The following is a 25,671-nucleotide window of genomic DNA, read 5'->3' as shown; positions in this document are numbered from 1 at the left end:
GAAAAGTCTGCTTGTCATTATGTTACAATATCAACGCAGAGTTTTGTCAATGCAAAAAAAAGGAATGATTTTTCTTTATAAGATTTCAAGGTTGATTTTAGTAAAGATTGAAAAATTCAAAAGACACAAAATGCTGGAGTAGACAACGGGTCAGACAACATCTTTGGAGTAACATGAATAGGCGATAATTCAGGTTGGGATCCTTTTTTGATTTTTTTGAGATACAGCGCTGAAACAGGCCCTTCGGCCCACCGAGTCCGCGCCGCCCAGCGATCCCCGCACATTAACACTATCCTACACACACTAGGGACAATTTTTACATTTACCCAGTCAATTAACCTACATACCTGAACGTCTTTGGAGTGTGGGAGGAAACCGAAGATCTCGGAGAAAACCCACGCAGGTCACGGGGAGAATGTACAAACTCCGTACAGACGGCGCCCGTAGTCAGGATCGAACCTGAGTCTCCGGCGCTGCATTCGCTGTAAGGCAGCAACTCTACCGCTGCGCCACCATGCCGCACAATTCTTCCTCCAGCATTTTGTGTCCGTCGTTGGTATAAACCAGCATCTGCAGTTCCTTGTTATTACATTGAAAAAAATCAAACCCTAAATGGGATACAGACAGAAAGAGCAAAGGATAATTTTAAAAATTAACCTTCAGTGCCTCTAAAAGGGTCAGTTGGGCATGCCCCGTGCTCTCCATAATTTTCCACATGAGAGAAACAAGTTGACAAATGATGTCAAATCTTATCTCAGTGAAAGGATCCAATATAAATACAAGTTTGTAGAAAGAAGGATCTGACCCAAAATGTCACCCATCCTTTTTCTCCAGAGCTGCTCCCTGACCTGCCGAATTACTCCAGCACTTTGTGTCTATCCTTTATAAAAATAAACACTCATTTCTTCTCTCGTTCTAACTCAGAGACAGGCTCATATAGAATTCATGTGAATTTTGCACAAAGAATAATAACATTGCATTTGATATTTTGCAAAGCTGTACAGAATGAACGGGACAGAATCAGCATCCGCAGAACAAGCTATGAAGATGTAGGCTCCCTCTCTATTGCAACACTAGTACAAGCAGAAGCAATGTCTTGTCAGGTAATTTTATCCAATGAGTATTACGTTGCTCTCCCATTTTAATGACATCTCCCATTTTAGTCACCAGTGCAAAACATAATTGATTTCCACATCAATAAAGTCAAGAAAAGCATTTGTGTTATGTTAAGAATTTAGAGAAGACATTTGGATTCATAAATTCTGCTAATCAGGCCTAAGCAATCTGTAAATTTGTATCTTGCCCCTCAATTTGAAAGTTATGGATACAAGTTCTACTGCAGAGACTTTTTAGTTTAGTTTAATTTAGGGATACAGTGTGGTAACAGGTCCTTTAGCCGACTGATTCCGAACCTGCCAGTGATCCCAGTACACTAGTTCTATTCTGCACACTCGGGACAAGGTACAAATCTTTACCAAAGCCAATTAACTTACAAACTTGTTGGTGTTTGGAGTGTGGGTGGAAACAGAAGCTCCCAGAGAAAACTCACACAGGTCACGGGGAGAACGTACAAACTTTGTACAGACAGCATCTGTAGTCTGGATCAAACCCGGGCACTGTAAGGCAGCAACTCTACCACTGCACCACCATGCTGCCCTTTATCACTTGCCGTACCAAAATCCATGTAAACAACAGGAAAATCTTGCCCACAGATAGTTATTTAATTCTAGGTGTTAACTGGGATGTTAATATGATTAAAGGCTTTGCAAATTTGTCTGGATAGACTGCAACGAGCTTCACTAAACACAATCCTGCTCAAACCAGCTACAACAAGTTATATAATATTTTTAAAAATGTTTGTCACTGGCACTGAAATATGCTCTGAATGTCCTTTGGAACTTGTACCTTTATGAACTGCCAATGCTGCACAGACCCAGAGCTTACCAGAATTAAGACCAAATGCTGAAGCTTGTTGTTTTCACGCTAGTGGTGAGCTCAAGCCATCAATCTTCAACATTGTCTTTGCCAACAAGATTGGCGTAGAAAGTATATTTCATCTTTAGTTATATGGTGTAGCTGGATTTATTTTAAGCAGATACATACCACCATCTTCTTCCATTGGCACCTTATTCAGGAGAAAGAACTTAATATTATTTAGAAATGACAGATAATTCAGAGAGGTGTTCTCTGGAGAGGAATCCTGTGTTTCCTTTTTATCAACTGATAGGACTTTTCCAGTTACCTGAAAATAACTAATATCCTTTGGTCTAAAGCATGATATTGTTATATAATCATCCCCTCAGTTTCTATCTCTCCAGCTTTCCCTAGTTTCTCTGAACCTCTCGGTTCTTCCCAACATCAGTATCTCTTCATAACCACACTTGTTGAAGGAGCATCAAACCACAGTAAAGCCACCTCAAACTGTATTTCAATTGATTGCATGGATGGTTGCCCATTGACCTGCCCATGGAGTTTTTCAGTGCACCTTCAGTTTCCAACCTTATGTACCTACATAACATCATTGTTTTGGTTTGTTTCAGTTTTTGATTAAAAAAAACACATTACCAACAAACTTCAGTAAAACTTTCGTTGATATCTGCACTGGTCAGAAGATAAAGCTTATAATGCCCCCTATAGGAATTGTTCTGTAACATATTGCTGTTAACACAGTGAATTACTCAAATGGACACACCAGCCGGCGTCAAAATTCTGTCTCCACAAATATGTTGAAACATTCTGCAACATCATTCACCAGCCTTTGTCTTGTGACTAAAACGGTTATATACTTTTCTCAGCCTAAAGTGTTCCTGAACATTATTCCTTGAGAAAACCAATGTCTATGTTCTTTGTTAGTAATTTAGTTCTAGTTTAATAGTGAAATCCTCCCCCTGCTACTTAAAATTCCTAGTGATAGAACGGAGAACAATGCAGCACAGGATTAAACCCTTCGGCCCACAATGTCTGTTCCAGACAAGATGCCAAGTTAAACTAATGTCCTCTGCCTGCACTTAATGCAAATCCCTATGTGCCCTGCATATACCTGTGGATAGCTAAAATCCTCTTAAATCCCGCTGTTGTACCTGGCTCCACCACCATCCATGGCAATGTGTTCAGGCATCCAATAGTTCCTGTTTAAAAAATCTTTCCTTTAAATTTTGCCCCTCTCGCCATAAAGCTATGTCTTAAAGGCCTTGCCATTTCTACCCTGAGAGAAATGTTCTCACTGTCTATCCTGTCTATGCATCTCATAATTTCAAATAACACTTATCAATCTCCCCTCTACATCTGACATTCCAGAGAAAACATTTCGGTTTGTCTAACCTCTCCTGATAGCTAATGCCTTCTAATCCAGGCAGCATTCTGGTAAACTGATATTGATCTTCCCGAGATGACTCTTTTTTTTGGTGGAGAAGTACGAATTTGCACAAGAACATTTTAGAATACCCGCCCGCAGGTTTTCACGGGCAAATAACTCATTGTACAATCATGAACACAAACCTACCAAAACTTTAATTGTGATGAATTTGTGAAAAGTACAGAAAATAATCACGTTGCATTTTCACAGTCCAAGTATCACATTGCATAAATTAATAATTTTCTCTGTTGGTAGATTTTTGCGTTAAATCCTGTGAATCATGCTGAAATTGCAATGAAGAAGATCGCAACCATTAATGACATCAGTGAGTCCATGAAACAACAGCTGCTTGTGCTAGTGGAATGGGCAAAGTATATCCCTGCCTTCTGTGAATTGCTACTGGATGACCAGGTTAGTGAAAGGCACAAGCCATAAAAGCAAACGTTGTTTATAAAACATGCACATTCATTGACACATTATTTTTGTGTTTGTCTGTGGGGCTTGAGTGTATTTAGTTTAGCGATACAGCAAGGAAACAGACCTTTCGGCCCACCGAGTTCACACTGACAAACAATCACCCATACATACACTAGTTGTATCCTACACACCAAGGACAATTTACAGTCCTTAACGAAGCCAATTAACCTACAAACCTGCACGTCTTTGGAATGTGGGAGGAAACCGGAGCACACGGAGAAAACCCATATGGTCAAAGAGAGGACGTACAAACTCTGTACAGACATCACCCAAATTCAGTTTTAAATCGAAGACTCATGGGTCTTCGGTGTAAACCAACACCTGCAGTTCCTTCCTACACATGGGCTGAATGGTCTTCCTTTGTGCCATAGCAATTCTATGACTCTCTGATTCTTTATCAGAACAAATTGGTTGGCTGTCCAAATATATAAATCACCAAATGACGGCCGACATGTACAATCAGGAAAGTTATTGGAGTTTATCCCAAATGAGCTCAAATACAAACAGCTGAAACTATGCTTCAGCTCAGCAGAATCTCAGTTTCGCTCCTTCTGGTCAAATGGGTCAAACTATGCTTTCTCTGCCTCATCCACACTTAACCTACATTGGACCTGTGGCTGTGCTGATTTTCAAGACTACATGGCTGTTAACACCCTTGAGGCCTTCGTTCCACAGCACATGCAAGTGAAATGAGCCATGAGGCTGGGACCTACAGATGTCATGAGGCCCCACCCCCAACACTGCACTGACCTTTCACAGCCAATATTATCAAATACCAACCACTATATTTACTGTAAATGTCTATGAGAAGAGACATAAAAACAATCAAATTTAAGCATGAAAAAATTGTAAAAAGTTAAATTAAAACAATACACATTTTAGTATGTAGGGAGTGGGTAAGTGAGATAACATAAAATTAGTGTATCCTGATGATCGATGGGTGGCATGGACTTAGTGGGCCGAAGAGCTGTTTCCATGCTGTATCTCTAAACTAAACTAAATTGGTGTTAATTAATTAAAATTACAAATGCTCATAAAATAAATAAAACGCTTAGCTAAACGTGATTGCACTTTGAAGTTCAGCAACTCCTTTCAGATGAATGGGATTAGGCAGCTAAGACTGGTGTAAATCTGAGGGACAGAAATGAAGTCTTAGTTCAGAAGTTACAGAGCCGGGACCCTGGCTCCCCCACCCCAGATCTGGTGTTGTGCAAAGACACAGAGGAAAGTGGCAGGTGCACCTGCTTCTGACCTCCAGTGCATGCCAACATCATGGCCTCGCCAAGGCCATCAACGTCAACAAGGACGAGTCACTCCCCAGCCACTCCCTCTTCTCCCGTCGGGCAAAAGGTATAGAAGTGTGAAAACGCCCACTTCCAGATGCAGGGGCAGTTTCTTCCCAGCTGCTATCAGCCAACTGAACCATCCTACCAACAACTAGAGAGCAGTCCTGAACTACTATCTACCTCATTGGAAACCCTCGGACTATCTTTGATCGGGACTTGACCGGCTTTATTTTGCACAAAATGTTATTTCCCATATTCCCTTTATCGTGTATCTGTATACTGTGGATGGCTCGATTGTATTCATGTGTTGTCTTTCCACTGACCGGTTAGAAAGCACCAAAAGCTATTCACTGTACCTCGGTACACGTGACAATAAACTAATGTCTATAACTATCTGGGCATCTGTAACGTGCTGCTGCTCACACAACAGCTAAACTACAGAACTGCCAGCCTGCAGTCAGTGAAATACAGACAATTGCTTTCATTTCTGGACATTGCTCTTAAAATGGCACATTGGTCTTTGAGCAAACGTTTGCTGCAATTATATCAGGACCAAACGATTAAATTCTGAGGCTTGACTGCATAAACTTGGCTGGTATTCCTGGGAATTTACATGGCTGAGGAGTGATTTCATGGATGAAATAATAAAAATATATCATAGAATAAATTGAAGGCATTTTTCTTGTGGGATATCCAGAATAGGTGGGTGTGATCTTAAAACAATCTACAGTCATGCAATTAGTTTTGATTTCTGGAAGTATGTTTTCTTCGTGAAGGACAGTGGAAATCAGTAGATCCTCCACCAACACCACCTCATCCCCTTACTAACCTCCCACCCAACAGACTTTAGAATTGTAGGCCAAATTATACTTCCAGGATTGGTTTAAACTTTTTTTTTTCCAAATTGGGTATCAGGAGTACAGGACAATGGCAGGTACATTAAAAAAAAGTAGCTCACGCTTGATCTTAGTGTTTGAACCAGCTCAGGAATCTATCAGTATATCTGCAATCTAATGCATCTTTCGCTCTCTTTCTCTTTTCCCGGTCTCAAGGTTGCACTACTCAGAGCTCACGCTGGTGAACACTTGCTGCTGGGATTGGCCAGGCGGTCAATTCCCTACACGGATATTCTCTTGCTAGGTATGCATAGACTACTCGAACTTGTGCCATAGTTATGTTGATTCCATGTTTTTCTCGCAAGTGTGATCTCCTCAAATTAGATGGTCAAGTTGTCCTCACAAAACATTCTGAAATGTTTCACATTATCGATGTGAATATGAATCCCATTGATATGATGATGCTTGTTTAAACAACATAGAACTACTACTGCTTCAATGCTGGACTTGGCCATATTGTCTATATTCCTCAATAATATAAAATAAGCTTACATTTTAATAATTAACATTTGATGAAATTTAACTTCACATGATTCTGAATACAGAAGTAAATAAGAAGTAAAAGGTGATGGTGAAAGGTTGCTTTTCAAACTGGAGGCCTGTGATTAGTGAGCTATCAGGAGATGCTGGGCAGACTAAAGGTTTATTCCTTGGAGCATTGAAGGATGATCTTATAGAGAGAGGTATATAAAATCATGAGGGGAATACATTGGATGAATACACAGTCTTTTTCCCAGGGTAGGGGAATCAAAATCAAGAGGACATAGACTTAGCGTGAAAGAGGAAAGACTTAATTAGAAACCTGAGGGACTTAAAAAAAAAGATAATGGTGAATACATGGAATGAGCTGCCAGAGGAAGCAGTTGAGGCAAGTACAATAACAAAATGTAAAAGATATTTGGACGGGTACTGGAATAGGAAAGGTTTAGAGGGATAAGGTGGGTGTGGCTTAGATGGAGTCATTTTTGAGTCATTGCAACAAACTTCACAGGGGATTGCAACTAATTGCCTTAGTTATTAGCTATTTCCATTCACAAAAAAAATTTAAGGAATGTAGATAGTTTGTTTATTCATAAAGCAAGACAGTCTGCAGGGAAACTCAAATGTATGGTGCAGATTTGGAGCATGCTCTGAGTGTAATCAGATAAATCATAGTTCCTTCTTGTTTGTATGAACACAGCTTGAATGACCGTTTCTGTGGCCTTGAAAATTCTCCTTTCAGCTCTTTTCTAACGTTGAAAATTAATATTTCATTGTTATAGATGGTTCAGCTGACAGCTTGATTTTTTTAATGCTTGCTTTTCAATTCCTGCAGTTAGACTGCAGATTTGCTTTCTGCTTATGATGTATTTGTGCTTTATTTGAATTCAAGGTGAGTTATAATGAGCTTCTGTCCTGTTGCTTGCCAATTCATATGTCTTGTAGTTTCTTAACCGTTAGCCAAAGGTCTCCAACCCTTATCCAAACATTCTGGAGCCTCTTGTATATTACTGGTAATCTTGCACTATAAGTTGGTCGATCATAAATAAGAGTTATTCAATGATATGATGGAGTTGGACGGGATCCCAATATCATCTGCAAACCATAACTATGGAGCCACTGAAATACAACCACAGCCAAGCGTCTTTGTCCATTAGATACTTTGAAGAATATTCATGGAGTCATTCAACACGGAAACAAGCCCTTCAGCCCAACTCGTCTATGCCGATCATGATGCCCCATTTAGCTCCGCCTATTCGTCTGCATTTGGCTCATATCACTCTCATTTTAGTTTTAGAGATATAGTGTGGAAACAGATCCTTTGACACACTGTCCTTGCTAACCAATAATCACTATTTCCATTCTACACACAGTGGCTCCATCGTACATTGTTTCATAACAGTGATTTACAAATGCTAATCTAAATCCTGGATCACTTGCATGCACTTCCATTCATGCTAAATAATACATGGCACACTAACATTGCCAGAGCAGTGGGAAGGTCCATGGAAGTGATGGGCGGCACGGTAGCGCAGCGGTAGAGTTGCTGCTTTACAGCGAATGCAGCGCCGGAGACTCAGGTTCGATCCTGACTACGGGTGCTGCACTGTAAGGAGTTTGTACGTTCTCCCCGTGACCTGCGTGGGTTTTCTCCGAGATCTTCGGTTTCCTCCCACACTCCAAAGACGTACAGGTATGTAGGTTAATTGGCTGGGTAAATGTAAAAATTGTCCCTAGTGGGTGTAGGATAGTGTTAATGTACGGGGATTGCTGGGCGGCACGGACTTGGAGGGCCGAAAAGGCCTGTTTCCGGCTGTATATATATGATATGATATGATATGATGTACTGCAATGCCGTGAACTATAATCTGCATGCAGTATTTTTTCCTTTGGTCAACCCTTCCCACCACAATCAGATCGAGGAAGGGTTGCAACCCAAAACGTCGCCTATCCATGTTCACCAGAGATGTTGCCTGACCCATAGAGTTACTCCAGCACATTGCATCTTTTTTATAGTACTTCGGATTGTCCTGATTGTGTAGGGTATTCTCTGAGCTGATGGGATAGCATACAGTACAAAGCTTTTTGCTGTACCTTGGTACACATGACAATAATAAACCTAATCCTAATCTTTAAGCTTGATGGTAAATTTAAAATTTTAAGGATCTATTTTGAATTTTTTAATGGATTTAGTTTTTTTTAGAAGTTGCTCATTGCAACAGTTTGGCAATCTAAGTGTAAACACTAACAGAACACGTGCTCTATCAATAGGAAATGACTTCATAATTCCCAGGCACTGCCCAGAGTTGGAGATTATGAGGGTAGCCAACAGGATCCTCGATGAGCTGGTGAAACCTTTGCTCGACCTCCAGATAGACGAGAATGAATTTGCTTGTCTCAAGGCTGTGGTCTTCTTTGATCCAGGCAAGTAGTTTGTTGATTTGGAGTACAGTTTGTTCAGATATCAATGTGGCTTAACCTCTGGAGTCTCAACCGTTCAGCTATAGTTCCAAGTTCCAGAGAAACAAAAGAAGAATGATGAGGAGGAGTAAGAACTGTGGTTAGACCAACATTTTATATCCAAGGGAGTCAATTCAAAGAGACACATTTGGAAAAAGTTTCCGTTTGCATATAGCAATCACACAGATGACAATGCCACCCTTCCCTGGTCATCTGGTGCAGGCCCTGATTTTTTCTGGCCTTTTCCTACCTCTAGTTCCCTCCCCTCTACTTTCAGTTTTAAGAAGGGTTCCGACCCAAAACGTCACCCATCCTTTGTCTCCAGAGATGCTGCCTGACCCACTGCTTTACTTCAGCACTTTGTGTCCATATTCACAGTGCATCTAATCGTGCCCACTCGTTTCGAAATAAGATATGGAAGCACATGGTAACAAAGTTGGTCTCTGAGGCGAGATCATTTAAGTAATAAAGCTTTTCGGCTCGACCACATTTTAGAGGACTTTATTTGTACAGGTTCCTACAATATTTTTAAATTATACTGTGAACCGCACTATTTAACAAATCCTTATGGAATGTGTTAATGTAATGGCATACACAGCACTTGTTTAGATGGACTTTTAAGAAAGAATTAAGAGAATATTCTAAAAAATACTTTGATAGTAAATAATGAGAATAATGTTGTCCATTCATACATGTAATGGCACACTTGTTTAAAAAGTAAATTGATAATTAAAACACAATAGTATAACAAGCAATAGACCAAAGTATTAAAGAAGCAGTTGTTCTGGGGATCCTACAACAGATGTGTTTTTAATTTTTAAAATTATTTTCCATATTAAGATCGCTAAGTGCCTCAAATCAATCTCCGTCCAACAAGCCAAACAGAGAATCCTCTATACCTGTCGTGTATACTTCAGAATTTGTTTATTTTATGGTCCTTTGACCCATTCTCCAGCCTCTCCCTCCCCTCCCACTTTGGCTAGTGTTCATCATCTCTGTCAAATCATACAGGAGCTCAGCGTGTGCGCATTAGAAAATGTAGAAACATAGAAAATAGGTGGAGGAGGCCATTTGGCCCTTCGAGCCAGCACCGCCATTCATTGTGATCATGGCTGATCATCCACAATCAGTAACCCAAAGAAACATAGCATTCTACTGCATTGAAGCCAACATCTTGCATATAATGAGGATAGCCAAAGATTCTTTCAGTTGGGCACTTGAATCAGATTGTTAACACTGATCTGTTTCTGCAATATAAAGCTGTGTGCTGTATAAGTCACACTGGGACAAATTTTGTATGCCCTGCATCATCCAGAGCTCTTGATGCTGAAAAACAGAAGGGAAGGCTAGAAAGAGCCAGAGTAATTTTCCACTGCAATGAAGATTGAGAACTATTCTGGGCCCTTTGCTGAGATCCAATCTTTCCACTTAATTTTGCGTCAATACGGCCCAACGATTTCAAAACCTGTGAATTTAAATCAGATGTTCAATAGGGATTATTAAGATAAACATATTATCACTGTCGGCCAGTAGAGATATAAACTATGAGCATTGTAGCTGCTCAGGGTGGAATTTAGTTGAACTGGTTTTGTCTCATTCCAAAATAATTGATTGGTTGATTAGACACAGCATGGAAACAGGCCCTTTGAGCCACCGAGTCCATGAGCTATTCATACTAGTTCTATGTTACCCACTTTCTCATCCACTCCCTACACCAGTTTGCAATTTGCAGAGGCCAATTAACCTACAACCCACACATCTTTGGGATGTCCACATCACAGAGGATCTGACATGGGCAACACACATTGCCGCACTGGTGAGTAAGGCAAGGCAGCACCTTTACCACCTCAGACAGTTGAGGAAATTCAGAGTCTCTCTGAGGATCCTTCAGTGCTTCTACTCTGGGGCTGTAGAAAGCATCTTGTCCGGAAACATCAAAATCTGGTTTGGAAATAGCTCTGCCCAGGACAGGAAGGCTCTGCGGAGAGTAGTGCGTTCGGCTGAACGCACTATGGGAACTACACTCGCACCCCTGCAGGACCTATACATCAGGAAGTGCAGATCCAGAGGCAGCAACATTATGGGGGACCCCTACCACCCCAGCAACAGACTGTTCCAGCTGCTACGGTCAGGCAAACGCCTCCGCTGTCACGCTGTGAAAACAGAGAGGATGAGTGAGTTTCTTCCCACAGGTCATCAGGACTGTTAACTCTCATATCACCAGGGACTAATTTAATTTACTGTATTAATTTATTTTTTGTGTTCAAATTTTTTTTTTCTATTCTGTTTTGTAGTTTTAGCACAATCCGCAGGCGTTGCCACTTTCATTTCACTGCACATCTTGTATATGTATGTGACAAATAAAGTTGACGACTTGACTTGACTTGATGTGGGAGGAAACCAGAGCACCAGGAGGAATCCCATGCATTCACAGGGAGAACATGCAAACTCCACACAGATAGCTCAGATGTCAGGATTGAACCATATGAGGCAGTGTCTCTACCAGCTGCAACACTGCACCTCTCCCTTAAAGGCTTTCGATATTATTTCTATTTGTGCATTAAAATTTCCCATTAAGTAGAATATATGCTCTGAAAGCATTACGTTTTGGAAATAAATGCTAATTCAATATGCAGCCCTGAGCAACTATCAATCTCTTTGGAGACACTCGGACTATCTTACTATCTTTAATCAGACTTTACTGGACTTTATCTTCTGTTAAATGTTATTCCCTTTATCGTGTATCTGTACACTGTGGGTGGCTCAATTGTAATCATGTAGAGTCTTTCCGTTGACTAGTTAGCACGCAACAAAATGCTTTTTACTGTACCTCGGTACACGCGATAATAAACTAAACTAAACTGTGACTTCTCTCCAATAGATTGCCGGGGTGTTAACGATTCAGCAAAAATCAAAAACATGCGGTTCCAAGTGCAGGTTAACCTGGAAGATTATATAAACGATCGGCAGTACGACTCCAGGGGGCGGTTTGGAGACATTCTATTGCTTCTTCCACCTCTGCAGAGCATTACGTGGCAGATGATTGAGCAGATTCAGTTTGCAAGACTCTTTGGAGTAGCTAAAATTGACAGCCTTTTGCAGGAAATGCTCTTGGGAGGTGAGACCCTGGTTTTATCTCCAGACACATGTTATTTTAGACAGTGGAGCCACAATATCACTCAGTGGCTGCTGCCTGCAATTCCAGGAATACATAATCCATTTACATTGAACAGTCCACTCAATCAGTTACAGTAATCCCTAAATGCCAAAGGTGGCATGAAAGGCAAAAACAAAATGTGTTGCCACAGAAAGTGAAATATATGGACTGGAAATACACAAAAGATACTGACAGCACTGAAAGGCTTGATATTTACAATTTCGAGACATTGGTTTAAATCTGGGTCAGGAAATTCCAAAGCCAATTTCTGAATTGTGCTATGATGTGGAAAGTGCCAAAACCAAATTGTGTTGTATCCTTCCCAAAACAGCAATGAAATAATGTCCAGACAATCTGTTTCAGTGAAGTTGATTGATAGACAAATACTGGCTAGGGATAATTTCCCCGGTATTCTTCAGGATAACCCCCTTTTATTTTACACCCCTTTGGTACAGCAGATGGGGCCATAACCTAATCCCACATCCAAAAATGAAAGGGACCACTGACCAATAAATTATCTTCCAACACAAATCCTGCAACAAGTGGGGCTTTAATCAAGCATAGGTGAAAGGGCACACTTTTGCGCAGCAGGATGCTGGCACCAGAACATGGGCACTTTGCAGGTGGTCTCCTTATGAAGCCCACTGGCAGGGTGCCAGCACCTACATTTTATTTGGATCTTAACATATCACTGTCCCATAATTGGTACACGTGACAATAAAAGACCTTTGAAACCTTTCTTGTGCCAAGCAGAGCAGTCCCATTAAACTGAATGGGAGAAACCAGCTTTTAGCAAAAGGTAAATAAAGGGGCGGCACAGTGGCGCAGCGGTAGAATTACTGCCTTACAGCACCAGAAACCCGGGTTTATTCCAGTCTACAGGTACTGTCCGTACGGAATTTGTACGTTCTCCCTGTGACCACAAGCGTGTTCTCCGGGTGCTCCGAGTTTCCTCCCACATTCCAAAGACGTATGGTTTTGCAGGTTAATTGGCATCTGTAAATTGTCCCTAGTGTGTCGGATAGAACTAGTGTACAGTGATCGCTGCTCAGCATGGACCCGGTGGGCTGAAGGGCCTGTTTCCATGCTGTGTCTCTAAAGCTAAAAAGTGTTTTATTTCATTGTTTGTGGACCAGTTTTCAAATATGCATGGGTTTAAAAAAAAAAAATTTAAACAGTTGTCAAGTGATTTTGAATGATTGTGAATGTCAAAGCCATTCTATAGCATTCAATAACTGTGACATCTTTAACTGCTGCTGAACCTGGAGGCAAGGCTTCACCGGGTGTCAGAGCCATTCTGAGAGTGCACTGTGCCATATTGCTGAGCCACAAGGCTGACTCCCATGCTGTTTCTTCCAACAAGATCCCATCTCTCACCATTTTATTTTAAGCTCTGAACAGATTCCAATGAGACTCATCTTAGAACGTGAATATAAATGAAAAAGCGAGAAAAGAACTACCGAAACAAAAACAGAATGCTAGAAATACTCAGGTCAGTCGGCGACTGTGGAGAGAAAAATGGACTATTGTTTCACATCAAAAACATTTTGGGTGTCTTTCAGTTCATTTATTTTCTCTGCAGATGTTGTCAGACCACCCGAGTACTTCCACCATCCTCTGTTACAGTGTGAAAATGTATGCATTGTGTTTATTTTTTGCATTATACAAGACATTGGTGAGGCAGCATTTGTAGTATTGTGTACAGTTCTAGTTGCCCTGTTGTAGGACGGATGTTATTAAACTATGAAGAGTGAAACAAAAAGATATTATACTATCGGGTCAGGGAGATTTATGTTATCGGGCCTGTTTTCATCCTGTTTTCAGGAGTATTTCTAGCATTGCCCCCTTCCCAACCTTTCCTATTTCACATTCCAGATCTACTACAGCGGTCGGTTCTTAAGTGTCTTCGTAAGTAGTCATCGCAAGGCTCTCAGTTCAAGGGGCAATTAGGAATGGACGATAAATGCTGCCTTATCAATGACATCCATCTCCATTTCCCACAAATCAATATAAACACATCCACTGTGTTTTGGTTCGGAGATGCAACCTTCCAATTGTTTAATTTAAATACATCATGGACATATTTGAGATCAAATTTAAATGACTGTTGTCACCAATCTGATATCTTGGAAATGACCTCTTAATGGAGACTTTTGTGTCTCAATCTGCTATCCAGGCCTTTGTTCAGAATATTGTTCCTCCGTTTAATAATGGTTAAATAATGTTTTTTGTCTCCCATTATGCTATTCAAGACAGTTTTTAGAACATTGTTCCTCCCTATTATAATGAATTTGCCATGTAACCTTCATCTCATCACAGGGTCTACAGCAGAGGTAACACAGTACCCACACTCTGGACATACCAGTAATGTTCACAATCCATTAAGTCCGCATGCAGTGATTTCACCAGCCATTCAAGTTCAACTCTGTAAGTCTCCTAACCAGAGTGTGACCAAGCATGTTTTCTTTGCTGTAACAACAATAGCCTATAATTCTGTGGTTTAATTTTATCAAATAGTATTAATGTGGACACAAAATGCTGGAGTAATTCAGCGGGGTAGGCAGCATCTCTGGAGAGAAGGAATGGGTGATGTTTCATGTCGGGACCTTTCTTCAGACCCGACCCGAATGTAAAGTGGAGGTGAAGAAGAGAAGTCAGAATGGGTGAAACACATCACCAGACTGGCCTTTTCTCACCTCCAGTTTATCCCCCCCCCTCTACTTTCAGTCTAAAGATGGGTTCCCACCCGAAACACCACCCACTCCTTCTCTCCAGAGATGCTGCCTGTCCCGCCCGCTGAGTTACTCCAGCATTTTGTATCTATCTTTGGTGTAAATCTGCATCTGCAGTTCCTTCCTACTCAAATAGTATTAATATTTGTTAATGCATTGCATTTGAAATTTGAAATGGTAATCGTACATTTTCAATATCTGAATGGCCACCTATAGCATAAGACAATAACTGCAGATGCTGGTACAAATCAAAGGTATTTATTCACATGCTGGAGTAACTCAGCAGGTCAGGCAGCATCTCAGGAGAGAAGGAATGGGTGACGTTTCGGGTTGAGACCCTTCTTCAGACTGATGTCAGGGGGGCGGGACAAAGGAAGGATATAGGTGGAGACAGGAAGATAGAGGGAGATCTGGGAAAGGGGGAGGGGAAGAAAGGGCCACCTATAGCATGCTTTTTATTTAAATTACTCTGCAGCAACTTACCACAATAAGAAAATCTGACAACGTCTTTGTTTTTTTATTTGCAGCCTCTCCAGAAACTCCCCTGCCATCTCCATCTTCTGGTTCTGGAAATGAGGAATATAAACTGCGTCCTGTCAGTCTAATCCAAACTCATTCCGTGTCTATGCTCGCTCAGACCCTTATTCCCAAACAGGAAATATTGTAAAAACAATTGAGTGACGTTCCACTGTCTTGATGCAAACTCTTCCAACTTACTGCAAGCACTTCTACAAATCATGACTGCCATTAAATATGTGTTGAGCTGTCACATGCTGGGTTTGCAAATAACATGATCAAGCATTATCATCTCTTTACACTTTACACATATATAGAAATCAAATGTGTCCAAGTAACATTTTCCAAAATTACCTGATAGACATCTTAAATGTTATGGTAAATTGGAGATAAACTATTAACATGGAACAGTACAGCACAAGAAGAGACCATTCAGCCTAGAATGTCTGTACCAAACATGTTGCCATGTCCAATTTTTATCTGCCTGGACATAATCCATATCCCTCCATTCCCTGCATATCCATATGCCTCTCCAAAAGTCTCTTAAATACCACTTTCGTATCTGACTCAACCATTACATCCAGCAAGGCATTCCAGGCACTCGCTACCTTCTGTGTAAAAAGAGTTATCCTGCACATCTCCTTTAAACTTTGCCCCCTCACCTTAAAGCTGTGCCCTCTGATATTTGATTTTTTTTATCCTTGGGAAAAAGGTTCTGAGTGTCAATCATCCCTGCCTTTCATAATTTTATATAGTTCTATCAGGTCTCTCTGCTTCCTCCAGCATTTCAGAGAAACCAATCCAAGTTTGTCCAACAGCTCCCTGTAGCTAATATCCCTTAATCCAGGAACCATTTTGGCGAACCTTATGTAATCTCAAAGATCACAGCATTTCAGGGGGATTACTGAGGTAAATTTGTAACTACAATAAGGTTGTTATCGATAATAGGAACAGAATTCGGCCATTTGGCCCATCAAGTCTACTCCGCCATTCAATCTTGGCTGATCTCTCTCTCTCTCTCCTAACCCCCTTCTCCTGCCTTCTCCCCGTAACCCCTGACACCCGTATTAATCAAGAATCTATCTATCTCTGCCTTAAAAATATCCGTTGACTTGGCCTCACCAGCCTTCTGTGGCAAAGAATTCCACAGATTCACCATCCTCTCAAATGCTCGCAAATGTCCTCATGAACTATTTTTCAATCCCACTGCTTGAATGAAGTCACACTCGTGAATGCTAGCACCCAAAGCTAAAGTGCCACTTGTACGCACTTTCTGTATCTGTCTTTGCTGAAAGGTTCTCTCAAAATTGTGAATGGATTTTTCGAGGCAGAAGCAATCATTCCATTGCTCTATTAAAATTGTTCTAGCATCTTAAACAATGATCATCACTTGAGATACACCCTGCATTTTCTCTTTCCTTTTACAATATTTTTAATGCATAAATGTCACATTACAAATTGAAAAACGTCTTCATTTGCAAATTCTCAAGCATGTGTATAAGGACAATTGATGGTTAGATTAGAAATGAAATTTAAATTTTAAATTGAGGAATGTGAAGTGTATGTTTTGTAATTCCTTGGCCATTAATTGGGTATTTTGGTTTATGTCAATTTCTATACAAGGTCACTTTCCAGCGAGATTAGTCAGGAAATTTAATGTGATAATGGAAGAATTAAGAGAGAAGTGGACACCTTATCAAGTCTAATTTCCAAATTATACTCTTGGAATCAATTCCAGATCATTCAACTCCATTTATTAACACACAAAAAAAAATAATTATGCAAGCACAGGTTTTTAGTATCATGTTGACAAATGTGCTCAGCTTTTAAGCACCTATTTCAAGGCAATAAAATTTGATGAAAAAATAGATTGAGGGGAATACATAGAACATCTGCCAGTTTCATTTACCATCAAGAAAATATTTCAGCAGTTTGTTAATCACTATGAAAATAAATATTTTTGTACTCAAGCCACGTATAGACACCCAGCCATACTGGGCACACTAGCCAGTGCAATGTTTTTCATTAAGGGCTTTTCTCGGCTCTCTGAATTATTCTGATTCTAAGTCATAGATGAAAACAGTAAAAAGCATTTTCTTGATTAAGTCACCAGTAAGGCCCACGGACGACAAAATAAAACAGGCGTTAATGGAGAGTGAAGAGCATGCATGGAACATCTTACCAGTGAGTGGTCAGGGAAAAGGGAAATAATGGGGAAAAGGTAAAATAATAAGTAACGAGGAAAGAGCAGGAAGAGGTTAAAATCCCTTTGATTAATTAATTGAAATAGACAGTTAAAAAGCAACGGAGCCTCTTGCATATTAACATAGAAACATGGAAAATCGGTGCAGTAGTAGGCCATTCGGCCATTCAATATGATCATGGCTGATCATCCAGGAGCAGTACCCTGTTCCTGCTTTTTCCCCATATCCCTTGATTCCATTAGCCCTAAGAGCTATATCTAACCCTGTCTAGAATACATCGTTTGAATTGGCCTCCACTGCCTTCTGTGGCAGAGATTTCCACAGATTAACAACTCTCTGGCTGAAAAAGTTTTTCCTCATCTCAGTCCTAAATGGCCTACCCCTTATTCTTAAGCTGTGACCCCTGGTTCCGGCCTCCTCCAACATCGGGAACATTTTCCCTGCATCTAGCCTGTCCAATCCCTTAAGAATTTTATATGTTTCTATAAGATCCCCTCTCATCCTAAATTCCAGTGAATATAAGCCCAGTCGATCCATTCTATAAGATTAATTACTCCAAAGAGAGGAATATGACAGGTCAAACAAACATAATTGATTCCATAAATAAGTTATGGTAATTACATCACAATAGTTTTGCAACCAAGATTAACGGCACTAAAGCATAAGGCAGCGAATGTCTGTTACTAAACAAAGAAGAAAAGTACCTTCCAGTTAGATTGAATGTGGAATCTTAATTGAGTTTTGGGTTTCCAATTACTTTGCTTTCCTGTTCTAGGTATTTTATCAACAAAAACCCAGGCAAATTAGTGCCATGAGTTCTTTCCACTGGTCACCATTCAAGTAACATGGGGTCTTGACTTCATTCTGCCTCTCTAAATATTACCATAAAAACAAAATTAACAAAATTATATATTATTCCAATACTTAGTTTGATACAATTTCTTTAGTCAGTTCTTTACCCATATTTAAACATTCCCTCCAGAATCAGATCAGCAGCCAAGTGTTTATATAATATATTCATACATTGAACTCTAACCTCACAAAAATAATGTGCAAGTAACTTAGGATTCACATGTAGCAAAGTCTACATTTAAGCATTCTTTATCACAAAATTCACATACCTAAATCTTATTAGGAACTTTGTGTTTTGAACTATTCCTTGATCTATTAATGAATCTTCATCTGATCACGGCTAAAAAAGGATGTATCAAGAGTTTTAAAAATTTCAAAACCAATTAGGTTTTGTGCAAACATTTCATCAGTATAATCACTTACACTGAACGGGTTTTATTTATAAATGCAGCCATCTTAAGCGTCAAACTTTGACAAGTATTTAAGGTTTAATCATGGCACAATCCAAATCACAGTAATTAAGATTTCCAAGTGTATTAGTAACTACAGTTTAAACAATATGTTTAAATGGCTAAACCATCAAAACATAAAATTATCAGTTATCAACAGAAGAACGTCAGCATCACATGAAACTGGGAACAGCTGCAGCAATACCTCTGGCTGACAATGAGTAAAACAGCAAAAGTGTGGGGTGGAGGAGGGAACAAAGTGCCAACAACTAATAAAGGGTTCTATTACTAGAATTAGTAGCAACGTCTGCTGTATATGTTACAGGCTTTACAGGTATTGTGAGGCATGGTCAAAAACTGAAATGATCAATGCACTTGCAGTACAGACGCTCCCCGATTTGCACAAGAACTACGTCCCACGGACCCGGTCAGATGTTGCGCAAGTCAGAGACTGAAGTGCTACTGTGCATGCGTAAATTTACTATTTGTACGGTGTAGTACCAGATGGAGTCCACCTGGGAGCTCCGGCGTGGAGACCACGTGAAAGCATCCATGAGAACAGCTGTTGGCTTGCGGAAACGGCTGCATGCACAGTAGCGCACTGCTACTGAGACGTGCAACGCAGAAATGAAACAGTGGGCTTAAAGTATTACTTATGCAAGTGCGAGTTTACGCCAGTCGCTTATCACGCAAGTTAGGGAGCACCTGTATTCCTAACAATTTTAGTTGTATTATGCATTCAGAATATAGGACAAAAGTGGTACAGCTGGTAGAGTTCTTGCCTCACAATGCCAGAGACCTGGTTTTGGTCCTGACCCCTGGTGCTCCGTGTGGAGTTTATACCTCCCTGTGATCGTGTTGGTTTCCTCACATGTTCCAGTCATGCGGGTTTGTAGATTAATTGGACTCTGAAATTGCCCTTCAGTGTAGGGAGTGGATGAGAAAGTGGGATAACACGGAACTAGCATGAGCAGGAGGGTCATTGAAGGGCCTGTTTTCATGCTGTATCGCTGAATTAAACAACATTAAGGCATGTAGTAAATGGGATACTGACAGGTAGATAAGAGCCATGAGCCATGATTCCCAATCTTCTGCAAGAGGTTCTTGCCACTACAAAAGTTTTTAAAGCAGAAAATTCCATGGTTTATTTTGCAAGTGTATGGCTCAGCCACGATTCTGCTGTCAACTGGAGGCGGTGCCGTGTCTCCCTCTGATATAATATGTCTTTAGTCTTCAGTTCAGTTTATTGTCACGTGTACAGAGGTACAATGCAAAGCTTTTGTTGCATGCTAACTAGTCAGCAGAAAGACAATACATGATTATAATCGAGCCATTCACACTGTACAGATACACTGTACATTCACACTGTAAGGGAATCTGTAGATGAGATTTAAGTGTGGAATGATTGTAATCTGTGACTCGCACACGAATAGTCGCTTGGGTTGGGTGCCATCTTGGAACTTCTATCTTTATGTAGATCCTGGTCCTAATTCTCATTTATAAGATTGACTGCCATAAAAATCATAACTTAGAGATAGAAATTTATAATTTACAACCCTCGCCAGTATAATTCGTTTAAGTGAGGGCGTTGAAATCCCGGTCTTAATGACAAACCGTAAAATTATCCTCGCAAATGTCAAAATTCGCAATTATTGAAATTATTTCTCATTTTTTTAAATGGGTATTATATTTGTCACTCTCTACGAGATTTACATTCATAGAACATAATAAAGTACAGCACAAGAACAGGCCCTTTGTCCCACAGCACCTGCACTGAACATGATACCAAGATAAACTAATGTTATCTCTCATTCGGGGAAGCTCCAAAATATAATTTGGGGGTTGTTGACTGATTTATCCTTGGATGTCTCCTGTTTGGCCTTCCTTAAACTGGATTATCTTTTAGCTAACATTTACTGCTCTATCACTTTGAGATTCACATTGTTACTTAGTTTACCCAGAAAAAAAAAGTGTGAAGTAGGGAGAAGAGAGGGGAAAATTTGGGCTATTCCAGAGCATTTAATTGTTATGTGCACCAGGAACCAAACAGTATACATATGCACACACCCAATAATCAATAGTACAATAAATTATCACTAATACCAAGTAATAGTGCAAACCTAAGTATATAGTGCAACCTAAACAAAGTCCATAGTAGATGGTTGCAGATTAGGATTGTGGTAGGGTTGTGCAGTATGGTTCAAGAGCCTGATAGTTGATGGGAAAAAGCTCTTGATCCTGGAATTTCAGGCTCCTTTACCACCTTCCCGATGAGAACAGCAAGATGAGAGCATGGCCAGGGTAGTGCGTGTTTTTGATCACTATAGCTGTCTCTTTGCGGAAGCGCTTCTTATGCCTCCCTTTGATGGTTGGCAAGTCAATACTCATGATGGACCAGGCAATGTCCACCATTTCCTGCAGCCTTCTAAGTTCTTGGGCATTTGAGTTACTGAACGAGGCTATAACCAGTCAGTATACTTTCTACTTTGCACGTTCGATAAAGTAATCTTCAACGTGTCAAATCTCCTCAAACATCTTGGGAGGTAGAGGCATTGATGAGGTTTCCTTGTGATGGCATCAATATGCTAGACCCAGGATATATCCTCAGTGATATGCACACCCAGGAACTTGCTGTTGACTCTGTCGACTACCATCTCATTGATGAAGACAGGCTCATGCATTTTCGTTTTTCCCTTCCTGAAGTCAACAATCAGTTCCTTGGTCTTGTTAGATAGTTGTTCTGGCAATCAGGTTGTGGATGTCCCTTTTGTATTCTCACACATCCTGTGATTTGTCCATTAACGGTGGAATCGTCAGCAAATACATAGATGTTAGAACTGTGTTTAACTCCCAGTCATGGGTTTGGAGAGAACAAAGCAGGGAATTGACCACACAGCCTTGAGGTGGCCCCTGTGCAAAGGGTCATCAAGGAGGAAGTGTTAAGATATGGAAATATGCAGCAAAGAAACAGGCCCTTCGGTCCATCAAGTCTGTGCCAACCATTAATCAGTTACATTAATCCTGCTTTTAAAAAATTTCTCCCCACATTTCCATCAACTCTGCACAGATTCCCCCACATGCCAGGGGCAATCCATAGCCACCAATTTACCTACCAATCCACACTTCTTTGGAACGTGGGAGGAAACTGGAGCACCTGGAGGAAACCCACATGGTGTCAGGGAGAACATACAAACTTCACAGACCTGAGGTCAGGATTGAACCTGGTTATTCAACACTGAGAGGCGGTGGTTTGTGATTAAAGATCACTGTCAATTACAGCCCATAAATCCCTCATATTAAAAGATAATAATTAAATTATGTCTCATTCCTTCTATATTGTTCGTGGATAGTGAAAAATGTGGAAAGTTAAATAGAAGTTATTGCCCTTTCTCCTCTGTTTTGTTTTCTCTTTCTGTACCTGATTTTGCTTTGCGTTCATAGTTCCTCCTCAAGCTGTTAGCTTCACAATAATTTGATCTTGCTGGTTCATCAGATGCAGTTGCTTGACCTATTCACTAGGGTCACGAACGCCCTATGCCACCGCTTGCCCAATCATCAGCTATCGCAAAAGAAAAATTAAGACAAAAACATGCAAGGTCACATGCGATCACAAGCAGTCACTGATGCATGCCCTTTCAAATTATTCTTTAATAATTTGAATGGCACTAAGGAAATGGGACCAACTCCCTGAAAGGACTGACGCCAAGGTTTGGCTAATATTCCAACAATTGTTACCACCGAGGAAACTTTTGGCTGTGATTAAGGAATTTTGTGTTAAACATAATAAAATAAGGAGTCTTCTTAGGAATGGATGTTCTTCATTAATTTTCCTAATCTTTTTACCAAGAAAAGTAAAGACACAAAGTTCTCTGCCATAGAGGGTTCAAACTATGTCTAGTATGGTGCTGAGATCACATGGCAGCTAATGAAAAACAAGTCCTCGCATTGAAAGCAACTAACTGTTACTTCAGAAACTAAGGAGGAGTTATAATATTCTAGATACTCAAAGTGGCACAGCGTTAGAGTTACTCCCTTACAGCGCCAGAGATCCGGGTTCGATCCCGACTATGGGTGCTGTCTGAATGGAGTTTGTACGTTCTCCCCGTGACAGTGTGGGTTTTTTCCCCGGGATGCTCCAGTTTCCTCCCACACCCCAAAGAAGTACAGGTTTGTAGGTTACTTGGCTTCGGTAAAAGATTGCAAGTTGTCCCTAGTGTATAGGATAGTGTGAGTGTACAGGAATTGCGGTCGGCGCGGAATCGATGGGCTGTTTCCGTGCTGCTTCTCTAAAACTATAACTAGTCTTTTAAAAGTATGGGTAGAAAGTTGGCTAAAGTGATTAATTGATTGTCTTCCAATTTCAAGGATATCCTTCAGATTATTGCACTATTGTTCATTTATTCATAATGTGTAATGAGCACATGATCATAGCGATGAAGACATAGATGCCCAGATACAAAAGAATGTTCTTAACTGTGCACAGATGAAATACAATCAAAATGCATGTATATGTGTGAGTGCGCATGTGTGTGCATGCGTGCTTTGCTTTGTTTTAGTTTGGCTGCATCCTTCTCCAGGACTACACTTCACTAGATTAGCTTTGGTACTAACCAGTGACTGGTAAACATGAATTGTAAATGCACTCAAGCAGCATTCATTGTAAATTTCCAGGTATAGTCTCACAGTAAATAAATTATTCTAATTGACGGTATTTTCAAAGCTCCAATGATGTTGACCCAAGTCTATTTAGTAGTAACATGAAAGTGATTGAAACTACTATTTTCCCTCAATCATCCATCTTAATTTTAACTTATTAGTCTGTTTTTTTGTTGTTTTTATTATCATTTGCTCCCTTTAGAACATCATCCCACCATATAGGTGATGTAAGGCATTTTTAGATTTTTAGCATTTTGTGAAGCCATAATATATGTGCCAGAAGCAGCACCAGAAATATGGAATAAGGCTTTATACAGTGTGGCAGCAAACTAAGACAATATAAATTACACACACACACACACACACACAATTTCTGATAAAAAGGACCCTTCATAAATCATAATTGACATTCAATTGACATTTAATGCTCAAACTGTGCCACTACATTCTGTTAGTGTAATGCTTGCACCTCCATATACTTTTTCAATACATCATATCATATGGGGAGTAGGTTATATAATAAATGCTTCACCTTAGTAGCAGAAATCAAACTTTAATATTATTTTACCTCCAGATAAAGTCTGATAGTTTTGTTTGAGGGTGGAAGGAATTTGGAGCATCTAAAAAATTAACACAGCCTACCGGTAGATAGGATTATACCTTCTGCTGATCAAGATTCCAGAAAGCAGATTTCATCCATTAGATCACAAAAAAAATCTGCTAACTCTTATCAAGGTTGAACTGCACATGGACATGAACAGTAAGGATCTGCAATAACGAAATTAAGTAATTGTATCTATGTCGTTTTCAACTAAAGTTGATGTTTCAGAGAATTAAAAACAATGACTTTTTATTCTGTTCCATACACTAAACAATCTTCTACATTAACTATGTGAGACGATTTGTAATGAAGATAGTTCATATCAATTTCAGAAATAACCAACAATCTTACTTACAATTCATCTGTGTATTTTGACAAAGCAATAAATAAAAGTGAAAATGTGATTACGTTCAAGGTAAACTTTGAATTATTTTAAAATAACAGTGCACACCCATACCACAGTCAAAGGGAAATAAGCTTTCCTGAAATTAAAAAAAACAAATATACATGAACTGAAAAAATAAAGTTTCCCCTTCTTTTTTATATATATAAAAAATATAAAAACAGATAAAGAAATTATTCAATGTCAACTGATGTGTTTTATCTCATGTAACAAATGGTAAATATAGAACCTGAAAATTATTGTTGATGGATGCTAAATGAATTAGGTAGAATGGACTACAACTTTTATGCTAAAAACATTCTTAAGCGATGTCACTAAATCAACATACATTCAATTTGTTTGTGATTATGTCACAAATAGTACATTGATGCAATACTACAAAATGAAGAACTATGCAGTGGTTTGTACAGAAGAGGGTTAGGACATGTAACTGTTCCTTCAAAGCTGCGGTTTAATCTTTGCAATCCATTTTTATGACAGCCGGTGGAATTTTCTGTCAGTTTGCTAGTTCCAAACTTCATTAGATTTGCTCATAATTAGGTTACTATGTGCAATTTTAACAGGCAGCAGTTATTTAATCCATAGTACCCTATGGCAGACAGTAGAAAGGAACAAAGTCTTGTGCTAATTTTAATATTAGAAAGTTTACTTTTGCAGAAAAGTTCTTCCTTAGATTCAAACTGCAAATTCTGGTCCTCCCTTCATTGGTCTGGGAAGGAGTCGCCTTATTCTAATGCCTGAGAAAGGATTAATCCATAGAAATGAAGGCTGACCTCCAAAAACATTCTTCATTCCCTCCCATCGTAGTTTCCTTTCCCATGTAGGCTTTTCATTTTTTAACCGTTCAATTTCCTGCATAACAAACACAATTTTATATTAAGTGGGATTATATTGTGGGTAGATATATTTCAAACACTCCAACTTTACTGTTCTTTCCTCACTCCCTCCTTCACTAAAAGAATTCGGAATGGGGTGAATGTAGCTAAAGTCAATCAATTTACCATGGAGAATTGTAAACTGGACTGTAAATGTATTTTTCAGACCTGATGTAATGGGCTCCTGTGAAAGTACATAGATTACCCGAGGGAAAGCAATGATCTTCAGTTTTTACATTTGCGTGGGCCATGGCAGTTAAGCTTAGCAAGTA

At 39.8% G+C, this 25,671-nt stretch overlaps 2 protein-coding genes across 7 annotated transcripts in view; one reads left to right on the top strand and one right to left on the bottom strand.

The window, feature by feature from the left end:
• Positions 1 to 24,498, top strand: part of LOC144594356 (hepatocyte nuclear factor 4-beta-like) — a 58,339-nt gene extending 33,841 nt beyond the window's left edge. For all 3 annotated transcript variants that reach the window (XM_078400751.1, XM_078400750.1, XM_078400752.1), the window contains 7 exons: positions 997 to 1,103; positions 3,611 to 3,766; positions 6,171 to 6,258; positions 8,766 to 8,918; positions 11,836 to 12,072; positions 14,431 to 14,538; positions 15,371 to 24,498. In XM_078400751.1, the coding sequence (XP_078256877.1) occupies positions 997 to 1,103; positions 3,611 to 3,766; positions 6,171 to 6,258; positions 8,766 to 8,918; positions 11,836 to 12,072; positions 14,431 to 14,538; positions 15,371 to 15,510 (989 nt within the window). In that variant the 3' untranslated portion in view covers positions 15,511 to 24,498. The remainder of the gene's footprint in view (positions 1 to 996; positions 1,104 to 3,610; positions 3,767 to 6,170; positions 6,259 to 8,765; positions 8,919 to 11,835; positions 12,073 to 14,430; positions 14,539 to 15,370) is intronic.
• zdhhc7 (zDHHC palmitoyltransferase 7) overlaps positions 8,229 to 25,671 on the bottom strand; it is a 66,051-nt gene continuing 48,608 nt past the window's right edge. For 2 of the 4 annotated variants that reach the window (XM_078400755.1, XM_078400753.1), the window contains one exon: positions 23,347 to 25,376. In XM_078400755.1, coding sequence (XP_078256881.1) covers positions 25,200 to 25,376 — 177 coding nt within the window. In that variant the 3' untranslated portion in view covers positions 23,347 to 25,199. Of the gene's footprint in view, positions 8,996 to 23,346; positions 25,377 to 25,671 lie in introns of those variants that run through there. The other 2 variants (XM_078400757.1, XM_078400756.1) reach the window with 2 other exon arrangements.

Source organism: Rhinoraja longicauda, chromosome 6 (assembly GCF_053455715.1).
Source record: "Rhinoraja longicauda isolate Sanriku21f chromosome 6, sRhiLon1.1, whole genome shotgun sequence".
NCBI lineage: Eukaryota > Metazoa > Chordata > Chondrichthyes > Rajiformes > Arhynchobatidae > Rhinoraja > Rhinoraja longicauda.
Note: the sequence above shows the minus strand (reverse complement) of the source record. Positions and strands in the feature narration are given on the sequence as shown.